The 18656-nt window shown below is 54.7% G+C and overlaps 1 protein-coding gene across 1 annotated transcript; it reads right to left on the bottom strand.

Annotated features, from left to right (window-relative positions):
* Window positions 1-11027: 11027 nt before the first annotated feature.
* Window positions 11028-18641, bottom strand: LOC121278872 (basic proline-rich protein-like; the record flags this gene model as incomplete). The annotated part of the gene is made up of 8 exons (XM_041189330.1): window positions 11028-11151; window positions 15122-15191; window positions 15778-15966; window positions 16068-16403; window positions 16684-16992; window positions 17394-17804; window positions 17922-18026; window positions 18491-18641. Coding segments are annotated over 8 exons (1695 nt in total), but the record flags the coding sequence as incomplete, so codon positions are not given.
* Between the last annotated feature and the right edge of the window lie 15 nt (window positions 18642-18656).

Genomic DNA, 18656 nt, shown 5'->3' with positions numbered 1-18656 from the left:
CTCCCCTCCCCGCACCTATTAATATCCCACCCAGTCTAATCCCACTCTCCCCTCACTCCCTGCACCCATTAATATCCCACCCAGTCTAATCCCACTCTCCCCTCCCCGCACCTATTAATATCCCACCCAGTCTAATCCCGCTCTCCCCTCACTCCCGCTCCCTGTATTAATCGCCTGTGTTTTTTTGCTCGAATTTACAGATGTGGTCTCCACATTTGAAGCACCATCTGAGTGCGGCTCTGTGTCTGCACTCGGTAATTCTATATCAATCTTGTACACTCGCTAATGGAACAGGATACTTATCCACGACATCACAATTCCTCAGCCCGTGTGAAATTGCTGGGAATTTCCCCAATTCCTGGCAAAATCGAACCACTGGCTTCACCTTGGAAGAATCAATCACTCTGGGGGTCAGTAGCAGTGTGGGTTTCCCTGGGTAATGTGGGGACCAGGGGAAGGTGGGGTAGGGAGAAGGATTGAGGGGCATGAGGCAGTGTGGGTTTTCCTTGGCAATGTGGGAGAGGAGGTTATCGGGGGTTGGCAGGAATGTGGGGCTGAGGTTACAATCAGATCAGCCATGGTTGGACGGTGGACCAGGCTGGAGGAGACAAGTGGCCTCTTCCTGCTCCTAACCTGCAAGGGGTGAGTAGCCCCCTGTCTGATCTCCCCAAAATTGAAAGACTCTTCAAGGCCCTGGAGACAAAACTGTGCCTTTTCCAGGTTTTCTATACCCACTGCTACCCCACCAGTACCTGCCCCAGAGCCCTCTGCTCCAACCCCCGCCCTTCCCCCCAACGTCTTCCTCCATGGCTCCCCATAACCCCTCCTCAGCCCTAATCCATTTGCCCCTCCAACCCCACTTTCCCCGCCCCCCCCCCACCCCCCCCAACCCTCCACCCTGCCCTCCCAGGTTTACTCACTCGGACATTGCTGGATATTACAAGGTGTAACCTCTTCCTCTGGACCGATGCAGGGTAGACCATTGCCAGAGGTGGGGGGATTAGTACAGAACCGGAATCGATGTTGGTTCCCCCCTCCACATGAAGTGGAACAATCACTCCATGGAGTCCAATCCGACCAGTCACCATTCACTGCAAAAGAATAACACTGGTCAATCTCTATAGCAATGTACCTGGGACATCAGGGTCAGAGTGAAGGGTTCAGTGGGCGTCAGGGATGAAGGCTGGGGTCTCAGTGGGTCTTCAGGAATACTAGGTAGATAGGATCCTAGGAAATAAGAGGATTAGGCCATTCTGCCCCTCAAGCCTATTTTGTCATTCAATTATATCATGGCTGATCTCCTACCTCCATGCCATTTTCCCACACTATCCCACACCCCTTGATGTCTGTATTTTCTAGAAATCTATCGATCTCTGTCTTGAACATACTCAATGATTGAGGTTCCACAGCCCTCTGGGGTAGAGAAAATTCAAAACTCTCTGAGTGAAGAAATTCCTCCTCATAGTCTGTTCCTTACCCTGAGACTGAGTCCCTTGGTTCTAGACCCCCCAGCCCAGCCAGGGGAAACATTCTCCCTGTATCTTCTCACGTGCTGTAAAGTATTTTGTATTTTTCAACGAGTTCACCCCTCATTCTTCAAACCTCTAGTGAATAGAGACCCAGTTTTCTCAATCTCCCCTCATAGAACAATCCCTCCATCCCAGAAATCAGTCTGGTGAACCTCTGTTGCACTCCCTCTATGGCAAGTATATCCTTCCTTAGATAAGGAGACCAAAAACTGTACACAATACCCCAGGTGAGGTCTCACCAAGGCTCTATTTAATTGCAGCAAGACATCTTTACTCCTGTACTCAAATCCTCTGATGATGAAGGCCAACATACATTCACCTTCCTGATTACTTGCTGCACTTGCATGTTAGTTTTCATGACTCATGAACAAGGACACCCAGGTCCCTTTGGCAGCAACATTTTCCAACCTCTCACCGTTTAAGAAATACTCTGTATTTCTGTTTTTCCTATCAAAGTAAAGAACTTCACATTTGTCTACATTATATTCCATCTGCCATGTTTTTGTCTACTCACTGAGTCTGTCCAAATATCCTTGAAGCCTCTTTGCATCCTCCTCACAACTCACATTCCCACCATGTTTTGTGTCATCAGCAAACTTGGAAATATTACATTTAATCCCCACATCCAAATCATTGATATATATTGTGAACAGCTGGGGCCCAAGTCAGAGTCCATGCAGTGCCCCACTAGTCACCGCCTGCCATCCTGAGAATGACAATAGTGAACTGACCTTGCTATCATGCTACAAGAAGCCATTCCAGTGGGGGGAGTTAATTGGATGTAGTGGTAGTTCAGGACAGTAAGGTCAGGGGGATAGACACAGTTTCATGCAGCTAAGAGCAGGAGTCCAGGCGGCTGTGTTGCCTGCCCAGTGTCAGGGTTCGGGAAATCTACTCGGGGCTGGAAAGGAACTTGCAGTGGGAGGGGGAGGGTCCAGTGGTCATGGTCCATGTAGGTACCAACGACATTGGTAGAACTAGGAAAAGGGTTCTGCTGAAGGAATATGAGCAGCTAGGGGCCAAATTAAGAAGCAGAACATCAAAGGTACTGATCTCTGGATTAGCAAATTGGCATCACGTAAAAAAGATTAGAGAGTTAAATGCATAACTCAAAGACTGGTCTGAGAGAAATGGGCTTTGATTCATGGGGCACTGGCACCAATACTGGGGAAAGTGGGAGCTGTATCACTGGGACTGTCTACACCTGAACTGCGCTGGGACCAGTGTTCTGGCAAGTTGAATAACTAGGGTGGTAGAGAGGGTTTTAAACTAAATAGTAGGGGCAAGGGATCAAGTTTGGGGAGATGTGACAAATTAAATAGAGAAGACAAGGCAAAGGAACAAGATGGGAATAAAGGAAATGATGAGCAGAGTGGGAGAGGAAAGGACAGAGTTTACTAACCTCAGTGCACCAGCAGATAATGCTAGAGGTTACAAAACTAGTAAAAAGACAGAACTAAAGGCCCTGTATCGGAATGCACATAGCATTTGTAACAAAGCAGGTGAATTGACAGCTCAAATAGAAATAATTATGTATGATCTGATAGATATTACTGAGACATGGCTGCAGGATGACAAAGACTGGGGCCTGAACATTCAAGGGTACATGAAATTAAGGAAGGACAGGAAGCTAGGAAAAGGTGGAGGGGTAGCTCTGTTAATTAAGGATGACATTGGTACAATAGAGAGAGATGAACTTAGTTCTGGAGATCAAGATGTAGGATCAGTTTGGGTAGAGATGGAAATAGTAAAGGTAAAAAGTCACTTGTGAGAGTGGTTTACAGGCTCCCTCACAGTAATCACACTGCAGGACAGGGTATACAGGAAGAAATAATGGGGCTTGTGAGAAAGATAGAGGATAATCATGCATGATCTGCATATAACTTTGAGCTTATTAACTCAGTAACTCACATGGTTGAGTTCAGCTTTAATGACACCATGTATGCCCAAATAGATGGTGTTGCCATGGGACACCCTCTTGGCCCAGTTCACACAACCATCTTTGTTGGGTTCCATGAGAAATGCATCCTTGATGGAATACACCCAACCTCCTACCCCTTGCATATTTCCAATGTGTAGATCATACGTTTCTTATACTTGAATTGGCAGCTGCATGTACAAATTTCCTAACACACCTGAATGGGCTCTATCCTGCGCTCAAATTCACCTTTGAAATGGAGCAGACAAATGAGCACCCCTTCCTGAAGGTTCTAGTGGAGAAATCTGCCAGGGTTCCCTACCTCCGTCTACCATAAACCTCACTGTGCCAGCTCAATGCTGAAATAGGGCACATCAAAGACATCCTGCAGGATAATGGCTACCCTGATCAGATCATTTCATGCTGTATACCTCACAAACTCATGAACAGGCCTATGGCCATCACTGGCCCTGAAAAGTGTCCTGTCTACCTCAGATTACCCAAGAAGGGTAAGGTATTTCAAACATTTCATCAACAGACAAAGCTACCTGTTTCGCGCTGTTACTACACAGGCGCAACACGAGTGGTATTCGCCACTAACAGGAAGCTGCTGTCAGGTCAAAAAGATGTTCTGCCTATCACACAAATGAGTGATGTGGTACATGAATTTCAGTGGCAGTGTGATGCTGGGTATGTAGGCTGTACGTCCCAAAGACTGGTGAATCGTATCAAACAGCCTGTCCCAGCCGCTGTTCGCAATGAGCATGATACAGACCATACCCAACCAGCCTGTGCTTGCAAAACTCAAAACACAGTGTCCAACATTGGATGTGATTTCACGATTGTGGCACATTCACGCATGCTCGAAGCTACATATATTCACACACACGGTCCTGTTTTTTGCAGACAGAAAGAATATGTACACATGTTGCACCTCTTTCGGCTAAACAAAACTGGTGACAGCCATTCTCTGGTTCATTCCCCAGGGTAATGCTTTAGCCAATCAATCAGTGTCAACCTGCCTGGTTTGAATTTGAACAAAGCTTGACAGTTAACTGTGAGTCATCAATTAGCTGGTGTATTCTCCATGGCAATGTCTCTACCTATCTACCAATTGCCAGCCAATCAACACTCTCTTCTCATGAAGTATAAATTATTTTCTTTATATTTGGCATTCCTGTGAATTATCCTGAAGTGCAAGACAAAAAGCTTTGACAACAGGTGTCTTTTTTCAGCAAAACTCAAATTCTGTACTATTATAATACTATTAATCTACATATAGATTGCCAATCTGATTTGTCCAAAGGTAGCCTGGATGATGAGTTCATAGAGTGCTTTTGGGACAGTTTCTTACAGCAGCACATTTTAGTTCCAAACAGGGAGCAGGCTTTACTGGTAATGTGCAATGAGACAGGATTAATCGATGACTTCATAGTGAAAATGCCCCTAGGTAGCAGTAATCACAATATGATTGAATTTCACATTCAGTTTCAGGGAGAGAGGAGTGGATCTAAGGCTAGTGTTTTAAACTTAATTACAGGCAATTATGATGGCATGAAGGCAGAGCTGGCTAAAGTGAACTGGGAAATTAGGTTAAGGGATAGCTCAGTAGAGATACAGTGGTGGACATTTAAAGAGATGTTTCAGAATACTCAGAAAAGTTACATTCCAGTGAGAAAGTAAGACTCTAAGGGAAGGACACACTATCCAGAACTAACTAAAGAAATAAAGAGAGTCAGCCAGACAGCATAGCAGACCAGGCTATGGCTCTGACTGCAAATCCCTGTTGCTGCATGCCTGAGAGTGTGGGTGAGGTTAAACAAATCCCCAAGTGTTACAAGGATTATGTATCTGAAGGAAGGATGGCCACATTACTCCAGGGTGAGTGAGATGAGTAAGCAGGTCATGATACTGAGGGATACAGGGGTCAGCCAAACACTACTGCTGGGAAAAGGCATGACCTTCCCACCAGAGAGTGCAGTAAGCGCCAAGGTGCTGGTAACAGGGATTGAAGGAGGGTACATGCCCATCCATACCTTTATACCAGGTGCATGTGGAGTGCAACCTTGTGTTAGGACCAGTGGCCGTGAGAGTTGTTCCCAGTTTGCCTACGCATGAGGTTGACCTACTTCTCAGCAATGACCTGATGGGATCAAAGATAGTAGCAACCCCAGTGGTCTCAGAGAAGCCAACTGGGGTCAGGGAGACAGAACAGCTGCAGGAGAAAGTGCCAGTCATCTTCCCTGACTGTGTGGTAACTCGGTCAATGGAGGCTTCAGTAAAGGCTGAAGTGACACTGCAGACAGAAGACCCTCTGGTCTGGTTATCTGAAACCTTTTTTGGGATTCTATAAAATCCTAAGGAGGTAATAAATAGATCTTCCTTGGTAGCAGCCCAGCAAGCTAACCCACTGTTAAAAACATTAGCTCAGACTGGCTACACTGAAGCTGAGGCAGAAGCAGTCCCTGACGCTAGTACGTTAATGATGAGGTGCTGATGTGGAAATGGAGACCCCACTCTCAGGCCTGAAACGGGGAGTGGACAGTGATCCACCAGGTAGTGGTGCCACTAAGGTACCGTGGGGAAATATTGCAGCTAGCTCACAGAATTCCAATGGCTGGGCATGTCGATATACATAAAAGCCAAGCCCGCATCAGCCAGCATTTATACTGGCCACACCTCCACAGGGAGACAGTGAGGCTTTGCTGAAGCTGCCACACCTGCCAGGTTGTGGGTAAACCCCAGCCAGCAATAGTACCTATGATTCCACCTATGATTCAGCAAGGTGTTAGTGGACTATGTGGGGCCCCTGCCCAAAACAAAAGAGGGTGACCAGGTATCCTTCCCATCATGGACATGACTACCTGCATCCCAGAGGCTCTTCCCCTGAGAACAATATCTGACAAAACAGTGGTGAGGGAATTGACCCAATTCTTTACCAGGTATGTTCTACCCACTGAGATCCAGTTGGATCAGGGCTCAAATGTCATGTCCAAAATATTCCAGGAAGTCATGGGTAACCTGGGTGTGACCCAGCTGAAGTCCTCAGTGTATCACCCACAGTCCCAGGAGGTGCTAGAATGGTACCATCAGACCCTAAAAACAATGGTCAGCGCACACTGCCATGAGTACCCGCATGACTGGGATAAAGGACCAGGTTTTCTTCTGTTCGCTACCGGGGACCCACCCAATGAGTCCACTGGCTTTACTCAGATTGAATTAGTTTACGGGCACCAAGTGCGAGAGCCTCTAAAACTAATCAAGGAGAGGTCTTTAGAACAGAAGAAGGAAGTCTCCATGTTAGACTATTTAACAATTTTCTGGGGCAGCTCATGAGAGCCTGTGATCTGTCCTGAGAACATGTGAAAACCTCCCAGACAGGGAGGAACAGACAAGTGAAACATTCAGCCAGGAGACTGTGTGTTAGTGCTCTACCAATACCAGGTGAACCCTTCAAAGCCCAGTTCAGTCGCCTGGACAAAGTAGCAAAGGAGCTCAGGGAAGTAAATTATCTAATTAAGACCCCAGATCGGAGGAAAAAGTAAAGTCTGTGTCATGTCAACATGAAAGAGCGATATCACAGTCAAGAGGAAGACAAGCAGGTAATGGTCTGTCCCATTGCCACCCACCTAGAGGAAGAGGATACCAGTGGGGGTGAATTGGAGGGAGACGTGGGTGATGCCCACAGTGAACCCCCCACTTGCCTGGTTGAGTGCAGCTCCCACAACACCCGAGAAGCTCGACATCATCCAGGACAAAGCAGCAACTTGATTGGCATCACATCCACAAACATTCACTCCCTCCACCACCGACACACAGTAGCAGCAGTGTGTGTACCATCTACAAGATGCACTGCAGGAATTCACCAAGGCTCCTTTGACAGCACCTTCCAAACCCATGACCACTACCATCTAGAAGGACAAGGGCAGCAGATAGATGGGAACACCACCACCTGCAAGACCCTCCAAGTCACTCACCATCCTGACTTGGAAATATATCACCGTTCCGTCACTGTCGCTGGGTCAAAATCCTGGAACTCCCTCCCTAACAGCACTGTGGATGTACCTACACCACATGGACTGCAGCGATTCAAGAAGGCAGCTCATCACCACCTTCTCAAGGGCAACTAGAGATGGGCAATAAATACTGGCCCAGCCAGCGAAGCCCACATCCCGTGAATGAATGAAAACTACCCGGTTAACCAACACTGAGATACTAGCGAACTTAGACACCTTATTCACCCACCTAAGTGCAGAACAGCAAGCAGACTTGACGAGGCTGTTCACTGCATTGAGAGGCCCCTCCCATAAGACAACATCTCTATCATCTAGGCCCAGAGAAGCAGGCCCTGGTCTGGGAGGAGATTAACTACATGCTGGAGCACTAACCCAAGAGCCTAACAGTAGCTGGAGCTCTCTAGTTGTGCTCATGCCCAATCTGGATGCTCCACAGGGCTCGACATTGACACCCAAAAGGTTAATTCAGCAGCTCGAGCAAACTCCAATCCGATACCCCGACTGGAAGATGGCATAGGTAGGGTCGGTAAAGCAGCCTACATTGCAAAGATGGGGGGGATACTGGCAGGTTCCCTTGACTGACCACGCGAAGGAAATCACACCTTTGTAAATCTGGATAGCAACTCAAAACTGGGCATCCATGAGGTGCTGTGGGCCATCAGCAGCAGCAGAATTGTACTCAAACACAATCTGTAACCTCATGGCCCAGCATATCCCCCACTCTACCATTACCATCAAGCCAGGGGATCAACCCTGGTTCAATGAAGAGTGCAGGAGGGCATGTCAGGAGCAGCACCAGGCATACCTAAAAATGAGGTGTCAACCTGGTGAAGCTATAACACAGGATTACTTGCATGTCAAACAGCATAAGCAGCAAGTGATAGACAGAGCTAAGCGATCCCACAACCAACGGATCAGATCTAAACTCTGCAGTCCTGCCACATCCAGTCGTGAATGGTGGTGGACAATTAAACAACTCACTGGAGGAAGAGACTCCACAAATATCCCCATCCTCAATGATGGAGGAGCCCAGCACATCAGTGTAAAAGATAAGGCTGAAGCATTTGCTACAATCTTCAGCCAGAAGTGCCAAGTGGATGATCCATCTCAGCCTCCTCTGGAGGTCCCCAGCATCACAGGTGCTAGTCTTCAGCCAATTCAATTCATTACATGTGATATCAAGATACAACTGAAGGCACTGGATACTGCAAAGGCTATGGGCCCTGACAATATTTCGGCAATAGTACTGAAGACTTGTGCTCCAGAACTTGCTGTGCCCCTAGCCAAGCTGTTCCAGTACAGCTACAACACTGGCATCTACCCGGCTATGTGGAAAATTGCCCAGGTATGTCCTGTACACAAAAAGCAGGACAAATCCAACCCGGACAATTACCGCCCCATCAGTCCGCTCTCCATCATCAGTAAAGTAATGGAAGGGGTCATCAACAGTGCTATCAAGCAGCACTTGCTTAGCAATAACCTGCTTACTGACACCCAGTTTGGGTTCCACCAGGGTCACTCAGCTCCTGACCTCATTACAGCCTTGGTTCAAACATGGACAAAAGAGCTGAGCCCCCGAGGTGAGGTGAGAGTGACTGCCCTTGACATCAAGGCAGCATTTGACCGAGTGTGGCATCAAGGAGCCCCAGCAAAACTGGAGTCAATGGGAATCAGGGGGAAAACTCTCCACTGGTTGGAGTCATATCTAGCACAAAGGAAGATGGTTGTGGTTGTTGAAGGTCAGTCATCTCAGCTCCAGGACATCACTGCAGGAGTTCCTCAGGGTAGTGTCCTTGGCCCAACCATCTTCAGCTGCTTCAGCAATGACCTTCCTTCCATCATAAGGTCAGAAGTGGGACGTTCGCTGATGATTGCACAATGTTCAGCACCATTCATGACTCCTCAGATACTGAAGCAGTCCATGTCCAAATGCACCAAGACCTGGACAATATCCAGGTTTGGGCTGACAAGTGGCAAGTAACATTCACACCACACAAGTGTCAGGCAATGACCATCTCCAACAAGAGAGAATCTAACCAGCACCCCTTGATGTTCAATGGCATTACCATCACTGAATCCCCCACTATCAACATCCTGGGAGTGTTACCATTGACCAGAAACTGAACTGGACTAGCCATATAAATACTGTGACTACAAGAACAGGTCAGAGGCTAGGAATCCTGTGGTGAGTAACTCACCTCCTGGCTCCCCAAAGTCTGTCCACTATCTGCAAGCACAAGTCAGGAGTGTGATGGAATACTCCCCACTTGCCTGGATGAGTGCAGCTCCCACAACATTCAAGAAGCTTGACACCGTCCAGGACAAAGCAGCCACTTGATTGGCACCACATCCACAAACATTCACTCCCTCCACCACTGATTCACAGGAACTCACCAAGGCTCCTTCAACAGCACCTTCCAAACCCACGGGCAGCAGATAGATGGGAACACCACCACCTGGAAGTTCCCCTTCAAGTCCCTCACCATCCTGACTTGGAAACATATCGCCGTTCCTTAACTATCGCTGGGTCAAAATCCTGGAACTCCCTCCCTAACAGCACTGTGGGTGTACCTACACCACATGGACTGTAGTGGTTCAAGAAGGCAGCTCACCACCACCTTCTCAAGGGCAACTAGAGATGGGTAATAAATGCTGGCCCAGCCAGTGAAGCCCACATCCCACGAGTGACTAAAAAATAAACCAGTGTTAAGTCACGCCATTTGGACTCTGAAATGCCCCAGCCAACTTTCAAAGGTTGATGAAGCAGGTGGTGGTGGGCTTATCCAATCGCCTAGTGGATCTAGACTACCCCGGAGTGTACAGCAACACTGGGAAACTCAATTAGAGCAACTGGAAGCCCTGTTCCAGAAAGTACAGTCAGCTGACCTATGGTCAATCTCACAATGAGGCTCAGGTGACCGGTCTGGGACACGTAGTGGGTCAAGGTTTTGTACTGCCCAGGGCTATAAAGGTACAAGCAATAGTACAGTTCCCCCTTTCAACAACAAAACTGGAAATCAGGGGGAGGGAGGATTTTCCCCTCGTTGGGTAGACACAGTGGGCAGACCCAGGAGCAACCAGACAATGGACCACTGCCCGTGATCAGACCTGCTGCCGGGGTGGGAGTAGGGGTGGGAGGAGTGTGAGTGATGAAGTGTGCACATGCTCGGGGGAGTGAGCACTGACAGGTCCCTGAAGGTACAGAATTGCCTCAAGGAGCTGAAGGTTTTTAACATGACAAATAAAGATTTAAAAAATAATAAATAAATGAACAGGGACGTGTGAAATATCAGTTTTAGGAATTTTTATTGTTTTTTTAGTCACCGTTTGAAACCTTATCCTGCCCATGGATGAAGTTTTATTAAAATGCAAAGGCCGTCTGGCCTATTCGCCAACCAAACAGTTAGACAGGCAGTGATTAAGGGCCTTCTTAGGCCTCTTCATTGTCGGTGGGCGCGTTGCCACCTCTCGTGTACACCCACTGACCGAAAGATGACTTCGGGATGCCGCTGCACCCCACCACCCCCCAAACCCCGGGGATGCGCCCTCCCACCGGGCACTGTTTCACTCCTGTTCAGGCCAGGCCTGGGACACGAGGATTCTGTCCAGGAGGGTCTCGGGGATGTGTGGGTTGTACCACAAGCTCATCCCAAACTCCAGCACAGTAGCCGCCCCACAGACAGGCCTCCTACAGGAAAAAGTAAAGGCCGTTTGGGCTGAGAAATGTCAGAGGCTTTGGAAAAGCTGAAAGTCTTTCTAATCAGCCAGACTGTGCTTACAGCTGCGGACTTTAACAAACTGCTAAAGGAGCCATCGATGTGAGTGACATCGGGGTAGAGGCTTCCCTCCTGCAGGAAGACCAATCAGGCACTTCTCCTAAATACTTAACAAGCCTCAGAATTGGTACTCCACAGTGGGGAAGGAAACCCTCGGTTTATTACCGGCTCTCTCACACTTTGACCTCTATGTGTCCCAAATGGATACTGACCACAACCCTCTGGCCTTTGTGGAAAAGTTTAAGATACAGAATTCCAGGGGCAGATTTTTGCCTCGCTTGACGGGCTCGGTGGGGGTGGGGTCGGTGGGGGTGGGGTCAGGGTCGGGTGGGGTCGGGGTTGGGTGGGGTCGGGGTCGGGTGGGGTCGGGGTCGGGTAGGGGTCGGGGTCGGGTGGGGTCGGGGTCGGGTGGGGATGGGTTGGTGGGCTTGGGGGGGCGTGGGGTCGGTGGGGGTGGGGTCGGTGGGGGTGGGGTCGGTGGGGGTGGGGTCGGTGGGGGTGGGGTCGGTGGGGGTGGGGACAGTGGGGGTGGGGTCAGGGTCGGGTGGGGTCGGGTGGGGTCAGGGTCGGGTGGGGTCGGGTGGGGTCAGGGTCGGGTGGGGTCAGGGTCGGGTGGGGTCGGGGTCGGGTGGGGTCGGGGTCGGGTGGGGTCGGGGTCGGGTGGGGTCGGGGTCGGGGTCGGGTAGGGGTCGGGGTCGGGTGGGGTCGGGGCCGGGTGGGGGTGGGGTCGGTGGGCTTGGGGGGCGTGGGGTCGGTGGGGGTGGGGTCGGTGGGGGTGGGGTCGGGGTTGGGTGGAGTCGGGATCGGGTAAGGGTCGGGGTCGGGTGGGGTCGGGGTCGGGTGGGGGTGGGGTCGGTGGGCTTGGGGGGCGTGGGGTCGGTGGGGTGGGGTCGGTGGGGGTGGGGTCGGTGGGGGTCGGGTGGGGTCAGGGTCGGGTGGGGTCGGGGTTGGGTGGAGTCGGGGTCGGGTAGGGGTCGGGGTCGGGTGGGGTCGGGGTCGGGTGGGGGTGGGGTCGGTGGGCTTGGGGGGCGTGGGGTCGGTGGGGGTGGGGTCGGTGGGGGTGGGGTCGGTGGGGATGGGGTCAGTGGGGGTGGGGTCAGTGGGGGTGGGGTCAGTGGGGGTGGGGTCGGGTGGGGTCAGGGTCGGGTGGGGTCGGGATCGGGTGGGGGTGGGGTCGGTGGGGGTGGGGTCGGTGGGGGTGGTGTCGGTGGGGATGGGGTCAGTGGGGGTGGGGTCAGGGTCGGGTGGGGTCGGGTGGGGTCAGGGTCGGGTGGGGTCGGGATCGGCTGGGGGTGGGGCCGGTGGGGGTGAGGTCGGTGGGGGTGGGGTCGGTGGGGGTGGGGTCGGCGGGGGTGGGGTCGGTGGGGGTGGGGTCGGTGGGGGTGGGGTCAGTGGGGGTGGGGTCGGGTGGGGTCAGGGTCGGGTGGGGTCAGGGTCGGGTGGGGTCGGGTGGGGTCGGGATCGGGTGGGGGTGGGGTCGGTAGTGGGCGGTTGGGAAGACGACCAGCGCCTGTGATTGGAGCCAGGCCACAATTTCTCACTGGCGGAGGCCAGCGAAGGTGTGAAACCCGTGCTGCAACGCTCAGCACCATCTGTGTGGTTGGGGGGAGTGTAGGAGGGCGAGCATGAACTTCATATGCACACGGGTGTGCACTGGGTATGTTCCCTGAGGCACAGAGCTGCCTTAGAGGGGTGAACAGTTTTGAAAATAAAAAATAATGATTTTAAAGGTGTTAAAAAACATGTCTCCTCAGGCGAGTGCACAACGATGGGACAGGTCTCACTGTCCTTCCTAAAAATCACCCACATCACCAGGAAATTAAACGTGGGAGCAGACACCCTGTCCAGAACTTAGAGACACCTGGTTAGAACTGAAAAGGTAACATTGTCCAAGGCCAAGGGGAATGAATGCTTGCGTGAAAAGCTGAATACAGCCGCGAATTACTTACAGGCAAATTGAACTTTTTAAGGAAGACGTGTGGGTTTTTACAGAAATAAAAGAAAGGAACTGAGCGAAAGATGGCTGATAATTTAAAGTGGCCACTTTCTGGAAAATTCCTACGTGGATTACACTGACTGATTTATCCTGAGAGAACATGCAATGTTGCACCTGAAAAGGTGTCATGGCCTTTTTCAAGGCAGAGACACCTGAAAGGGAAATAGGAAAGATGCAAAAGACTGAATTTTAATCTCCTGTGGTTGCAGAGACAGAGAATGATTACCACGTCTCAGCAATCATCCAGAAATCCATCTCCTGCTGATTTATATCTCAGGATGTGTAAAATGGTCAGAGATGAAAAAACTATTGAACCAGAGAAAAGTTATGGTGCAAAAAGAGGCCATTTAGCCCATCGTGTCTGTGCCGGCCAAAAACAGTAAAAATAAACTAGCTGCTCATTTTAATCCCGCTTTCCAGCACCTGGTCCATGGCCTTGCAGGTTACAGTGCTTCAGATGCAGATCCAGGCACCTTTTAACTGAGCATTTCAGCCTCAACCACCAATTTAGATGGTGAATTTCAAACACTCACCACCCTCTGGGTGAAAAGGTTTTTCCTCATGTCCCCTCTAATCCTTCTACCAATCGCTTTACATCTATGCCTCCTGGTAATTGACCCCTCAGCCAGGAGAAACAAGTCTTTCCTGTCTACCCTATCTCGGCCCCTCATTATTTTGTACTCCTCAACTAGGTCAGCCTCCTCTGTTCTAAGGAAAACAAACCCAGACCATCCAATCTCTCCTCATAGCTGCAATTTTCCATCCCTGGCAACATTCTTGTAAATCCCCTCTGACTCTCTCCAGAGTAATTCTGTCCTACCTGTAATGTGGTGACCAGAACAGTACACAACATTCCAGCTGTGGCCTAACCAGTGTTTTATACAATTCCATCATTCCATCCCTGCTTTTGTATTCAATACCTCGCCAATAAAGGAAAATATTCCATATGCTTTCTTGACCATCTTATCCACCTGTCCTGCCACCTTCAAGGGCCTGTGGACTTGCACTCCAAGGTCTCTCACTTCCTCTGCCCCTCCCAATAACTTCCCATTTATTTAATATTCTCTTGCTTTGTTTACCCTCCCCCAAATGCATTACCTCACACTTTTCCAGATTGAATTCCATTTGCCAATTCTCTGCCCACTGAAACAAACCATTGATATGATTCTGAAATCGACAGCTATCCTCTTCACTACCAACTACACGGCCAATTTTTGTGCCATCTGAAAGTTTCCCAATCATGCCTCCCACATTTAAATCTAAATCATTAATATATGCAACAAACAGCAGGGGCCCCATCACTAAGCCCTGAGGAACTCCACTGGAAGCCATTTTCCATTCACATACTGGAGGCAGTGGTGTGGTGGCATTTTCACCAGACTAATAGTCCAGAGACTCAGGGTAATGCTGTGAGGACACCCTGGTCCACTCCTCCAACACCTCATCCCCTGCAATCGCAGAAGTTGCAACACCTGCCCCTTTACCTCCTCCCTGTTCAAGCCTCCAAACACTCCTTTCAGGTAAAGCGGCACATTCGCTGCTCCCAATGTGGTCTCCTCTACATTGGAGAGACCAAACACAGACTGGGTGACATTAGCGAACCGGATGGGTTTTTACAACAATCGACAATGGTGTCATGGTCATCATTAGACTTTTAATTCCAGATTTTTATTGGATTCAAATTCCACCATCTGCTGTGGTGGGATTCAAACCCAGGTCCCCAGAGCATTACCCTGGGTCTCTGGATGATTGATCCAGTGACAATATCACTACACCACTGCCTCTCCGGTCCATAGGGGGATGAGAATTAGAAGTGATGAAAGGGGAGTTGGGAATTGAAGGGAATTTTTGGGAGTGACGGGAAGGGAATGGGGCTGAAATCTTGCTCAGTGGGGGTCACTCGAGTAGCTGGGGGTGCTGGGGGCAGTGCTGGAGGGGGTGCTGGAGGGGGAGGTGCTGGGGGAGGTGCTGGGGGAGGTGCTGGGGGGGGGAGGTGCTGGGGGAGGTGCTGGTGCTGGGGGGAGGTGCTGGGGAGGTGATGGGGGAGGTGCTGGAGGGGGTGCTGGAGGAGGAGGTACTGGGGGAGGTGCTGGGGGGGGGGAGGTGCTGGGGGGGGGAGGTGCTGGGGGAGGTGCTGGGGGAGGAGGTGCTGGGGGAGGTGCTGGAGGAGGTGCTGGAGGAGGTGCTGGAGGAGGTGCTGGGGGAGGTGCTGGGGGAGGTGCTGGGGGAGGTGCTGGGGGAGGTGCTGGGGGGGGGAGGTGCTGGGGGAGGTGCTGGTGCTGGGGGGAGGTGATGGGGGAGGTGCTGGAGGGGGTGCTGGAGGAGGAGGTACTGGGGGAGGTGCTGGGGGGGGGAGGTGCTGGGGGGGGGAGGTGCTGGGGGAGGTGCTGGGGGAGGAGGTGCTGGGGGAGGTGCTGGGGGGGGAGGTGCTGGGGGGGGAGGTGCTGGGGGGGGGAGGTGCTGGGGGAGGTGCTGGGGGGGGAGGTGCTGGGGGAGGTGCTGGGGGAGGTGCTGGGGGGGGAGGTGCTGGGGTGGGAGGTGCTGGGGGGGGGAGGTGCTGGGGGAGGTGCTGGGGGGGGAGGTGCTGGGGGAGGTGCTGGGGGGGGAGGTGCTGGAGGAGGAGGTGCTGGGGGAGGTGCTGGGGGAGGTGTTTGGGGGGGAGGTGCTGGGGGAGGTGCTGGGGGAGGTGCTGGGGGAGGTGCTGGGGGGGGAGGTGCTGGGGGGGGAGGTGCTGGGGGGGGGAGGTGCTGGGGGGGGAGGTGCTGGGGGAGGAGGAGGTGCTGGGGGAGGTGCTGGGGGAGGTGCTGGGGGGGGAGGTGCTGGGGGAGGTGCTGGGGGGGGGAGGTGCTGGGGGGGGAGGTGCTGGGGGAGGTGCTGGAGGAGGTGCTGGTGCTGGAGGAGGTGCTGGGGGAGGTGCTGGGGGAGGAGGTGCTGGGGGAGGAGGTGCTGGGGGAGGTGCTGGGGGAGGTGCTGGGGGAGGTGCTGGAGGAGGTGCTGGTGCTGGAGGAGGTGCTGGGGGGGGAGGTGCTGGGGGAGGTGCTGGGGGAGGTGCTGGGGGAGGTGCTGGGGGGGGAGGTGCTGGGGGAGGTGCTGGAGGAGGTGCTGGAGGAGGTGCTGGGGGAGGTGCTGGAGGAGGTGCTGGGGGGGGAGGTGCTGGGGGGGGAGGTGCTGGGGGGGGGAGGTGCTGGGGGAGGTGCTGGAGGAGGTGCTGGGGGAGATGCTGGGGAAGGTGATGGGGGAGGTGCTGGAGGGGGTGCTGGAGGAGGAGGTACTGGGGAGGTGCTGGGGGGGGAGGTGCTGGGGGGGGAGGTGCTGGAGGAGGTGCTGGAGGAGGTGCTGGGGGAGGTACTGGGGGGGAGGTGCTGGTGGGGGAGGTGCTGGGGGAGGTGCTGGGGGAGGTGCTGGGGAGGGAGGTGCTGGGGGGGGGGAGGTGCTGGGGGGGAGGTGCTGGGGGGGGGAGGTGCTGGGGGAGGTGCTGGGGGGGGAGGTGCTGGGGGAGGTGCTGGGGGAGGTGCTGGGGGAGGTGCTGGGGGGGGAGGTGCTGGGGGGGGAGGTGCTGGAGGAGGTGCTGGGGGAGGTGCTGGGGGAGGTGCTGGGGGAGGTGCTGGGGGGGGAGGTGCTGGGGGAGGTGCTGGGGGGGGAGGTGCTGGGGAAGGTGCTGGTGCTGGGGGAGGTGGTGCTGGGGGAGGTGCTGGTGCTGGGGGAGGTGCTGGGGGAGGTGCTGGAGGAGGTGCTGGAGGAGGTGCTGGGGGAGGTGCTGGGGAGGGAGGTGCTGGGGGGGGGAGGTGCTGGGGGGGGAGGTGCTGGGGGGGGGAGGTGCTGGGGGAGGTGCTGGGGGAGGTGCTGGGGGAGGTGCTGGGGGAGGTGCTGGGGGAGGTGCTGGGGGGGGAGGTGCTGGGGAAGGTGCTGGTGCTGGGGGAGGTGCTGGGGGAGGTGCTGGGGGAGGTGCTGGGGAAGGTGCTGGTGCTGGGGGAGGTGCTGGGGGAGGTGCTGGAGGAGGTGCTGGAGGAGGTGCTGGGGGAGGTGCTGGGGGAGGTGCTGGGGGAGGTGCTGGGGGGGAGGTGCTGGGGGAGGTGCTGGTGCTGGGGGAGGTGCTGGGGGAGGTGCTGGAGGAGGTGCTGGAGGAGGTGCTGGGGGAGGTGCTGGGGAGGGAGGTGCTGGGGGGGGGAGGTGCTGGGGGGGGAGGTGCTGGGGGGGGAGGTGCTGGAGGAGGTGCTGAGGGAGGTGCTGGGGGAGGTGCTGGGGGGGTAGGTGCTGGGGGGGGAGGTGCTGGAGGAGGTGCTGGGGGAGGTGCTGGGGGAGGAGGTGCTGGTGCTGGAGGAGGTGCTGGGGGAGGTGCTGGGGGAGGTGCTGGGGGAGGTGCTGGGGGAGGTGCTGGGGGAGGAGGTGCTGGTGCTGGGGGAGGTGCTGGGGGAGGTGCTGGGGGGGGAGGTGCTGGGGGGGGAGGTGCTGGGGGGGGAGGTGCTGGAGGAGGTGCTGAGGGAGGTGCTGGGGGAGGTGCTGGGGGGGTAGGTGCTGGGGGGGGAGGTGCTGGAGGAGGTGCTGGGGGAGGTGCTGGGGGAGGAGGTGCTGGTGCTGGGGGAGGTGCTGGGGGGGGGAGGTGCTGGGGGAGGTGCTGGGGGAGGTGCTGGGGGGGGGAGGTGCTGGGGGAGGTGCTGGAGGAGGTGCTGGTGCTGGGGGAGGTGCTGGGGGGGGGAGGTGCTGGGGGAGGTGCTGGGGGAGGTGCTGGGGGAGGTGCTGGGGGGGGAGGTGCTGGGGGAGGTGCTGGGGGAGGTGCTGGGGGAGGAGGTGCTGGGGGGGAGGTGCTGGGGGAGGTGCTGGGGGGGGAGGTGCTGGGGGAGGTGCTGCGGGAGGTGCTGGGGGAGGTGCTGGAGGAGGAGGTACTGGGGGAGGTGCTGGTGCTGGGGGAGGTGCTGGGGGGGGAGGTGCTGGGGGAGGTGCTGGGGGGGGAGGTGCTGGGGGAGGTGCTGCGGGAGGTGCTGGGGGAGGTGCTGGGGGAGGTGCTGGGGGAGGTGCTGGGGGAGGTGCTGGGGAGGTGCTGGGGGGGGAGGTGCTGGGGGGGGAGGTGCTGGGGGAGGTGCTGCGGGAGGTGCTGGGGGAGGTGCTGGGGGAGGTGCTGGGGGAGGTGCTGGGGGAGGTGCTGGGGGGGGAGGTGCTGGGGGGGGAGGTGCTGGGGGAGGTGCTGCGGGAGGTGCTGGGGGAGGTGCTGGGGGAGGTGCTGGGGCAGGTGCTGGGGGAGGTGCTGGGGGAGGTGCTGGGGGGGGGAGGTGCTGGGGGAGGTGCTGGGGGAGGTGCTGGGGGAGGTGCTGGGGGAGGTGCTGGGGGAGGTGCTGGGGGAGGTGCTGGGGGAGGAGGTGCTGGGGGAGGTGCTGGGGGAGGTGCTGGTGCTGGGGGAGGTGCTGGGGGGGGAGGTGCTGGGGG

This window comes from Carcharodon carcharias, chromosome 6 (assembly GCF_017639515.1).
Source record: "Carcharodon carcharias isolate sCarCar2 chromosome 6, sCarCar2.pri, whole genome shotgun sequence".
Taxonomy (NCBI): Eukaryota; Metazoa; Chordata; class Chondrichthyes; order Lamniformes; family Lamnidae; genus Carcharodon; species Carcharodon carcharias.
The sequence above is the reverse complement of the archived record's forward strand: the minus strand, read 5'-3'. Positions and strand labels throughout refer to the sequence as shown.